This window comes from Lupinus angustifolius, chromosome LG12, assembly GCF_001865875.1.
Source record: "Lupinus angustifolius cultivar Tanjil chromosome LG12, LupAngTanjil_v1.0, whole genome shotgun sequence".
Lineage (NCBI taxonomy): Eukaryota > Viridiplantae > Streptophyta > Magnoliopsida > Fabales > Fabaceae > Lupinus > Lupinus angustifolius.
Window position 1 is genome coordinate 5,310,394 of NC_032020.1, and position 10,446 is coordinate 5,320,839.

The 10,446-nt window shown below is 31.9% G+C and overlaps 1 protein-coding gene across 1 annotated transcript; it reads right to left on the reverse strand.

Moving 5' to 3' along the window:
* On the reverse strand, positions 673-3,945 carry LOC109361441 (protein NRT1/ PTR FAMILY 8.1-like). Its single transcript, XM_019606894.1, has 4 exons — positions 3,643-3,945; positions 2,881-3,098; positions 1,801-2,351; positions 673-1,548 (listed from the first exon to the last, which is right to left on the reverse strand). Exons 1-4 carry the CDS (start codon positions 3,773-3,775, stop codon positions 717-719), a joined length of 1,734 nt encoding a protein of 577 aa, XP_019462439.1. The 5' UTR covers positions 3,776-3,945; the 3' UTR covers positions 673-716.

Consider the following 10,446-nt stretch of genomic DNA (forward strand, 5'->3'; position numbering starts at 1 on the left):
AGCTTGTCTTTGATATACAATTGAAAGTGCAAAGTGTCAAGATAACACTATTAGATTGCCTATGTTTTGATGAAGATAATGATTTAGTGAAAGCTTAAAGATAACTCAACAAATCAACATGTCAAGGACTCAAGAACTTCATGTCAAGACTAGAGTCATAAATAGAATCATCATTAATAGTCGTAGATTGTGTCTTAGTTATTGAGTCTAGGTTAGGTAAACTTAGATGCAAATCTCACAAGTCCTAAAAACAATCATATCATTTACATGAGCTAGACTATATACTAATGACAAATTTCTATTTTTCTTCATTTTCACTTAAAAAAAACTCATCCCCTGAAAAATAATTATATAACAAACAATCATATTCCAAGTTGATATATGTACCAAAAAGAAAGAATGTACCAAAAAAGAATTCCAAGTTGGGATCAACTCTACATTATCTCTAGGCAACTAAGGTGACAAATGATGGACAACCTAGTGTTGTACCTTAGATATTCAACTAGCGAAATTGATTTGGGATCGAATCTCAAATAAGAACGAGAAGTAGAGAAAATTTCAAGAAACAACGAACATAACTAATTATAATTAAGAAAATTATGTACATTATATCCAAATAATTAAAATATTAAACATCAGAAAATGACAAATAAAAAGGTCTAATATGAAATTACAACCCGAGAGCAAATACAGTTATAAATCATTATAGTAATATCTCAATGAGCATGTCCAGCATCCTTTTTGTATATATACCTCTTAGCAATCAATAGATATACAAGGAAGTTGAGCAAGCTGAGGATGGTCAATAGCCAATAGAAGTAGTCAAGATGGCCCCTATTCATATTGTTTGGAATCCATCCGAGCGATCCATTCCTTTTAGTGATTTTTGTTACGATAATAACAAGGACAGTGCTCACGTAATTTCCCAGCGCATTCGTTGTGAGAGAGAGCGCTGAACACAGGCTTCGCATGGCATCAGGTGCTTCATCATAAAAGAACTCCATCTGACCAATGTTTACAAACACTTCTGCAGCTCCAATAAGAAAATATTGGGGGATTTGCCAGAAGATTGACATTGGGATGGTTTCAAGGTCATAGTAGTTATTTTTGCGGACGATGTCAAGCCGAACAACCTCTAAAATTCCAGCAACAATCATGGCGACAACGGAGATGGCAAGGCCAACGCCTATTCGTTGAAGTTGTGTGAATCCTCGTTCATGGCCAGTGAACTTTCTTACGAACGGGACAATCATGCTATCATACACTGGGGCCCAGAAGAGTACACTAAGAGTGTCAAAAAGGGAGAGGGATGCTGATGGAATTTTGAAGTTAGGGCCAATGTGTTGGTCTAATGTGTTGCCTTGTAAAACAAACATGGTGTTCATTTGACTGTATACAGTTGCAAAGGCAATCAATGAAGCCCAAACCGGGAGTAAACGAACTACGGATTTTAGCTCTTCGACTTGTGTTACTGTGCACAACCTCCATGGATTTGGCAAACTTTTGATGCGTTCAGATTCTGTCACTACTGCAGCCTTATCCAAACACCTAGGACCAAAGGATTTTATTATTAATCAAAAGAAGAAACTTTTCAATCACACCTTTTAATGGAAATACAAATAGAAGATGCTTTACTATGATGTTCACAAGACGAAAAGGAGATTCTTGCAACTAGTTTTAATTGTCAAATCTTATCTAATTGGCCAATGATTAGCCATATATCATGAAGAAATAAGAACTAAAAGAATATTTCTATTTATCAATGTTTATAAAAAAACAAACACAATTTTAATAACTCACTTCATTTTATTTGTGTGTTCAAGTTTGCGACTTCCTTTGATGTTAGATTCTGCATCTGCAGTCTCATGAAGAAGAGACTTGTCTTCTGGCACTTGTAGCCCAGATTTCCGGAATGCTGCAACTATAACTTGACAAATCCTTGTAAGGGGACTACCTCCAGGAACTTGAAGTCTATAATATCTACTACCAATGAAGAAAAATATAATTGCAATGACCATTGCAACTGCAGGCACTCCAAAACCCCATCCCCAACCCACATTTATTTGTATCCAAACTAACACTGACGCAGCAATGAGCGCACCAATATTAATTGAGAAGTAAAACCAATTGAAGAAAGAGCTCTTCTTTTTCCTCTCTGAGTCATCATTTTCATCAAATTGGTCAGCACCAAATGACGAGACACATGGTTTGATACCACCAGTTCCAAGGGCAATCAAATAGAGTGCTATGAAGCAAGTAGCAGTCTGTCCCGATGTTGGATGACAAACATTACCATCACAAGGAGGCTTTAGTCCTGGCAATATAGCAGAAAATGATAGAAGCACCATTCCCTGCAATGTAAACAAGCATCCACAATTAACAGGGAAACAATCCTATTGTTTTATCCTTTTATTTATCATAAAAAGGTTTTAAAACACAATATAAGAATAACTTAAACTTTGAAATGTAATAACATAAAAAGATAACGTGAAGATTATTACATAAAACTAGAGATAAGATTAATACCAGTTGTTCGCAAATATAGTAAAACTGACCACATTTTTCAGGAGTTAAAAGCTACATGGTTATAGAAGAAATTCAATTAGCTTAACTGCCCAGACAAAATAAAAACCGACAAACTTTACAGAGAAGTTTTGAATTATGCTGGAAATAAAGAATATATAATAAACTAAGAAAGACAACATAAACAATTTTTTTTCTTAGAAGACTTTATTGTCTAATCATATTTTGATCCTTGATGACTAAAAACTTCAAATAAAATTAGCACAAATCGGAAAAATTGCAGACTAAATGCCTTTGACATAAGGTGGATTTCAAGTTTTCAACTAGCAAGAAAGCATAATCTTCAAATTAACTTACAATGACATAGATAGTTGAGAAAATGGCAATTGTCCAGAATCTTCCTAAGTACGAATCAGCTAAAAAGGCTCCAAGTAATGGTGTGAGGTAACATGTCCCTGACCAGGTTGTAACATTATTTGCAGCAGTTGCGCTTCCTTGGTTGAAACGCTCTTGGAGATAGTTAACAAGGTTTGTACTCATGCCATAGTATGCCAATCTTTCACAAGTTTCATTTCCTGTTACAATTAATTTTCAACATCTCAAAGTAATCAAATTCTAATGCAGGAATGTACCACAGATGGTTTGGATCATTACATAAGCAAAGACTCTAAGAATTTATTTGCAAGTTGAGTTTAGGAAGGGATTGAACGAAAAAAGAAAACTTCAGAATAATTTCATAAGTACATTTCATGGCTCTGAAACCTTCCATTTTCTTTCATTTCCTTCCACAACTAGCAAACAGACCCTAATTAAAAGTCTATTCACGAGTTCATTTTTAGAGTGATAGGAAAGGAAAGGGACAGCTTAAGAGTCAACTCACAAATGTATTTTACGACTTTGAAGCTTTCATTTCCATCATTGCTCTCTGATAACCAACTCTTGCAAACAGATCGTAAGGGTTTGCTTACGAGTTCAGTTTTTGAGGGGAAGAAGGAAAATGGAAGGTTTCAGAATTGTCACACAAGTATATTTTATGGCTCTCAAACCATTCTCTTATCTTTGTTACTTTCCAAAAACCAACTCGAAAAAAGACCCTAGAAGTACAAAGAACATTAATACCAAGAATAAAGCTGCACGCTTTCCAATTTCCAGTCTTCTTCTTGTTGGCAGGTTTTTTGTTAATGTCAAGTGTCCCATCTTCGGTATATAAACTGTCTTCTACCACATCATGTACTCTTTTGACATCTGCCATAATATCACAGCAGACTTCCTATTTGATGCTTCCTTTAGCTGTTTGTTACCTACAAACGTCAATTTACAGGTTTCTGAAAACAAATAAACAGATAATTAGATATATCACTTAAATCAAAGTTAACAAAACCTACAGGAAAATTGAGCAAATTTGCTTATAAAGTAGAATTTAGGTTGGGAGGAAAGCAAAACTATGAATTTGTGATTTCGTGAAAACCACCCTGGCCACAATTCTTTTAAAAAACAATATGAAAACATGGATGACGAGAATCTAATACCTACCCTGTAAGGAAACAGATAGATATGAAAAAATACAACTACATGGTAACAATTATGATTGTGGGCTACAATTTAACATACTAGCCAAAAGGTGATGAATGAAAAAAAACATACACGTAAATCATGCATGCAAACGGAGATAACAAATAAGAAAGCACAAAATTTTAAATTGGGATTGCGTTTGCTATTCAGTTTCATCACATGCCAAATTTTAGAGTCTGGCTGTGGTGAGTAATGATGGAGGTACTAACCTTATTTATTGTGATTGTGATAAATAAATATTGAGACTGAACTGAGCAAAAGAAGAGAATAATTGATATGACGCGATGTTTTGTTTTTCCTTTTGTATTCTGATTCCTCTCCTACCAACCTAGTATTACTTCTCTTAGTCTTCTATATAGGTCAAAAAGTAATGAATCTTTTACAAGTCATAACAGATTTAAGATTTTACAACTTTACCTTTTTCTCTGAAAGGAAATAAATCTTAGGCATGGAAAGTTGCCTTATTTTTATTGTGGCACGTGTTTACTTTTGTTTTCAGTTTATCCAACAGTTTTTTTTCCCAGCTAATATACATATTAGTCTAACTACTAAATAAAAAAAAGAATAAAATATATACTTATTTCATGAACTAAGTTATTTCCTCCGGCTAATAAAATCATGACACATGTCATATTTTTTACTTTTTAAAAATATTTTTACAGAAAATAATTAAATATGAATTCATTTCATAATTTTATTAACTAAAAGAAATAATTTATCTCCTTATATAATGAAATACTTTATTCCCATAAAAGAAATCATATAAATTGTGAATCATAAATGTATTAATTGTGTGTAAAATTTTATACCATCCATTTATATTACACTATTTTAATGAATGATACATATTAGATAAGAGGGAAGATTTTATGTAAAAATGAATATATCAAATGGTGTATTTTGAGAAAGGACAACATTTAATATGGATCATTATATTTTATTTGAACGGTTAAGATTGAAAGATAAATATATATGACTTTATTAATTGATCATGTGACCAAAAACTAAACTTTTAATTTAATTATCCACAATTAATTGTAAGACCCACATTTATTATTCTCATACTTTTTATATAATAACTTTATTAACCCCTCTGTATATTTTATATCATAGATATTAGATGAGTTATCACACTCATAACTTATATTATTTATACAAGATAATTAAGTATAAGTTATACCTATTGGCCAAAAATACTTATTTATTTATACTTCCAAATTTAATATATACTTATTTAAATATATGGGATTATAAGTTTTTTAATATAACTATTATGTTATCGATAACTAGCTTTTAATCCTAATCATTAATGATTGATTGTAAGACTTATATTTGTTAGTCTCACAGTTTTATATGAGAAATATTCTCACTTGAGTCGCTTCCACCAAGAGTATCACACACCTTATGGATATTGCAGTAATCATCTTTCGTAGTGTATGATTGCTTCTCTCAACAAGTGGGACCTTACACCACTACATTAACACCTTATGTGATTAATAAGTTTGTTCTACTAAAATATTTTTCACTTGAACACACAAGCACCACTATGGTTCCAACATTATGTACAATGTTTCCAAGATTCAGATTAGTTAATAGAGTTGTGGAATATTAAGGGTTTGAAGCTTTCATTTTCTCTTCATTTCTCTCCAAAACACAACTCGTAAATAGACCTAAGCAACAATACCTGAATTCAAATAACTACATTATATTCCCTTTTTAAAATTGAAAACTTTGCCTGCTGCCAAAAGTCTTTTAAGTAATTTAGCCTGCATAACAAACACTTGAATAAAAAATAATTTAGTATTACTACTGATACAAAAAGTATAATAAAACGTAACAATTCACTTAATTATAAAAAGTGTAACACCCTATTTTTTATAACAAAAATACACATTGTGGAATTATAAAAAGTACATAATCATTAATAATCTCTTTATTAAAAAATCTCATTAAATATAAAATAAAATACATCAAAACATACATTGAATTTTACGATGACAATGAACACTAAATTAAAAGAGTAGAACAAATTCAACAAGGAACTTGGAATCTAATACAAATTTTCTAAAATAATTTATAATACTAAAAAATAATTTATAAAAAAAATCAGGTGTATGACCGCATGACAGTGAGTCTTTAACATGGTTCAAACACATTTCTTAGATGCACCACTAAAAAATGTCAGAAAAATAAAACTGTGACATTCCTCTAACAATAGAAGTACGGAAATGTCCATTGAATCTAGTATAAGGTATAACCTTTAATGCACATTAACTCGTAACAAATTTCATGACTCTAAATTATAATATAATTAACATTTAGCAAAAATATGACTGCATACATAGCTTTAAATGCCCTGAATCCTCGTTTCATGATTAAAATTTTGCACATGCCACACCTACTGGAAGTGTTTGCCCCTCATCTTCATCATGGTGTAAGATGATAAACAATTTTCTTCCGGAAGCTCTAGGCTCCATCACATATCTACGACATATGAGTGTTATAACACATTCAATACATATGATATAAAATTAGAACAATTCTTTAATAAAACTATGAGAACAATTATTTTATAAAAACTATGAGAATAATAAATCTGAATCTTACAATCAATCATAGATATTTATGATTAAAAATTATTTTTTGGTCATATGACCACTTAAAAATGCATGTGCATGTATCTTTTAATTTTGATTGTTCAAATAAGATTCAATGGTCCATATTATATATATATAGGGAGCGATTGATGTGTGAACAATACGTTATCATGATAAATGAGAACATTTAATATGGATCATTGAATCTTATTTGAATGGTTAAGATTAAAAGATATATGCACATGAGTATCATATGACCAATAATTAACTTTTAATTCTAACCATCCATGATTAATTATAAGGCTGAGATTTATTATTCTCACAATTTTTATATGAGAATTGTTCTCACTTGAGTCACTTCATATATATATATATATAACAAGTCACTCATAAAATCCAAATTTGTGGATAATCATTCCTTAAATCAACTTTAGAAAAATATTGGGCACCATGCAATTTATCAAGAAGGTCATCTAACCTTGGTATGGGATGTTGGTACTTGATCATGATTATTAATAGCCCTCTAGTCAATGCATATTCTTCACTTACCATCTTTCTTTGGTATTAAGATCATTGGGACTACACACAGACTCATACTCTCTCAAACCCACTCTTTATCCATGAGCTCTCTCACTTGCCTTTGAATCTATTTTGTTTCATTTGGATTGCTCCTATAATGAAGCTCTGAGAATGAGATCCATGTGATGCTATATTCTCCTCAAAGGTGGTAGTCATGTGGTAACTTCTTCAACAAAGACATTCTTAAAGTCTTCAAAAATTACTAACACCAATAGGAAGCATAATTTTGTCACATCCCTATTTTTGGCTACATGACCTCTTCGGGAGTCGCCACAACATCTTTTATGGTTAAAACATGAAAAACCCAAATAAATTCCAAATTAAGATAAAATGTTCTTTCGAATTAGAGTTATAGGTTCGGGAAATTGGTTATAGAATGTGAAAGGTATTAGCAACTCACTCGTCCATAACGAAATAGTAAATTTGCATGAATTAAATACTGCTTGATTATTAACTTGTTAAGAACAAAATATATTTTATGTTTGTGTCTGACAAGAATTAATCTTGCTCCCACGTATCCCCAAATGCTTTAGGAAATCAAGACTACGTAGTTCTAGGTTTTAAAATGGTTTGTTGGTAAAATAATTATCACTTTAAAAATGGTGAAACAACATAAACTAATGTCCGTATCGTATCTCATTTCAAAGAGGATTGAAAATATTATCCCTTAAGAAGGTCGAAGTAGCATAATTTAATGCATGCATTGCATCCCATCTTAAGGAGATATTTGAAAATAATTCTAATAATTTTTTTATTTTTTCTTCTTAATTTAAGAATTAATCGTGTGAAGAGACGTGCACGACTGTTCAAGGAGGATATGATGATAAAAAGTGTTACAACGACCTGCCTCTATCCTTTGATTAATCTCCAAAAATTATAATATTTTATAAATACTAATAATGTTATGTGAAAACCTTTTTGAATCAAATAGTTTTTTTTATTAAACGTCATTTTTATATTTTTAAAAACATGGTTCTGAGTTTTTATTAATGACACAATTTTTATTTAATTACATTAAAAAAGAATTTATTTACTTGATAAAAAAATATCATAATAATTGTTAATTAATAATTTTATTAAAGAAATTTTTATTCTTCTTTATTGGTACTATTTATCCACAAAAAAAATAATTTTCCTGTTCAAAAAAATTTATTTAATATCTTATATTTCTACTTACTATTCAAAAAATAATTTTTTATTAGTTGAATATGATTATTATTATTTTTTTAAAAAAAATTGTATTGGAAAAATGAATAAAGAAGATAATCTATACATGAGTGGGCTTTGATCGTGTGCAGAAGGGAGTAGTGATGGTGGCCTACATGTCACTTAGCTTATGGTTAGTGTAGGGTTGGGCACCATGTGAACGAATCAAGTTTGTTTGATAGAGGGTGTACCGAGATTACAGTAAACTCGTCAACAAAGGATCGAAGGATGGGGAGAAACGCTTATCTGTTGCACCCACGTCTACACACGTAGTGGACATCCGCTTCGTTGTCATGGCTCGATTGGTCAGAGCGGTGGGAACATGGTGCTATAAATACACACGACTGCAAAGGATCTTATGCTAGGAATGGGGTGCCTCGATCCGATGTGGTCGCTTCTACACAAGGTGAGCTACATCCGACTAGTGTCGTGTCCTGATTGGCTTTGGCCTCAGTCAAAGTAAACACTGACCCTTGGTGACACATGGACGACGATCACTAGATGGGAACTAGGTCATACCACTCTTCCTCTAAACCTGACCTCGCCGGAATAGAACTTCACCCCATTGCAATTGTTTTTGGGATTTTCTGCATACTTTTTCTCTCTATACACAAATCCCTAAGCTTTCTACCTTTGCCTTTTCTATTGATGGTTCCCTTTTTCACCAAATCCAAGCTACCTATTTATAGCAAATTTCTATATCCCCATTCCTAAAAATCTTTTATCTTCATATTTTTTTGCACATTGTAAGAGATATGGTCCCATTTAATTTTTGCATTTTTTAGGGGATAAGATCCCACTTTATTTTAACTGGTCACTTGACCATGTTTTTTTGTTTGTTTTTGTTTTTGCATATATAAAATTCAAACGGGATTCTAGGAATATCCCATAGGTTTTTATTTATTTAATTTAGTAATCATAAAATATTAATAAAAATAATTTTAATTATTTTTTATTTATAAAACATTAATAAAAAAATGTGTACGTTTCTACAAAAATTAGTTGTTGCCATTTATTTAAAACTTTTTTTTGAGAAATTTTTACATGTTTCTAGAACCTATTATTTTATTTTTTATTTGTGTATTTATTTTTGTGGAAATTATTTTTATTTTTATAGAAAAGGGTATGAGCTTTTTCTGGGAGGGAAAAAATAGGTGTTCACTATTGCTCAATTTTACTTGTTGCTTATCAGATAACATATAGACTAAGTTTGAGGGTTATCATGATATGTGAATGTCGGAACTTAGAGACACAAGGATAAAGACCAAGAACACATGTCAGTATATTGCTGGAACTTAGGGTGAAAAGGTGAAACCAAAGATGTCGGTCAGTGTAGTGCGAGAATTTGGAGATATAAAGATAAAGACCAAGAATGCATGTCAATGTACTGCCAGAACTTGGAATGGAAAAGGTGAAACCAAAGACGTAGGTTGGTGCACTACTGGAAGTTGGAGACACAAGCATAAGACCAAGAATGCAAGTCCGTGTAGTGCCGAAACTTGAGATGGAAAAGGTAAAACCAAAGACGCATGTTAGTGTTGTGCTGAAATTTGGAGACATAAGGATAAAAACCAAGAGCGCAAGTCAGTGTACTGCCGGAACTTGGGATGAAAAAGGTGAAACGAAAGATGTAGATTGGTATACTGCCAGAATTTGGAGACACAAGGATAAAAACCAAGAACGCAGGTCAGTGTACTGCTGGAACTTAGGGAGGAAAAAGTGAAACCAAAGATGCAAGTCGATGTATTGCCGGAATTTGGAGATACAAGGACAAAGATCAAGAACGTATGTCAATATAGTGTTGGAACTTGGGGTGGAAAAAGTGAAACCAAAGACACATGTCAGTGTACTGCCGGAATTTGGAGACACAAAGGTAAAAACCAAGAACACAGGTTGGTGTACTTCCGGAACTTAGGGTGAAATGGTGAAACCATAGACGTAGGTCAGTGTACTGCTGGAATTTGAAGTT

Bases quoted from the DNA above. Each gene is read 5' to 3' on its own strand.
- LOC109361441 (XM_019606894.1), bottom strand. From the start codon at position 3,775: ATGGCAGATGTCAAAAGAGTACATGATGTGGTAGAAGACAGTTTATAT. The intron at 2,352-2,880 runs GTAAGTTAATTT...TTTACATTGCAG, and splicing joins TCTCAACTATCTATGTCATT to GGAATGGTGCTTCTATCATT. The intron at 1,549-1,800 runs GTGAGTTATTAA...CTTTGGTCCTAG, and splicing joins GAACACACAAATAAAATGAA to GTGTTTGGATAAGGCTGCAG.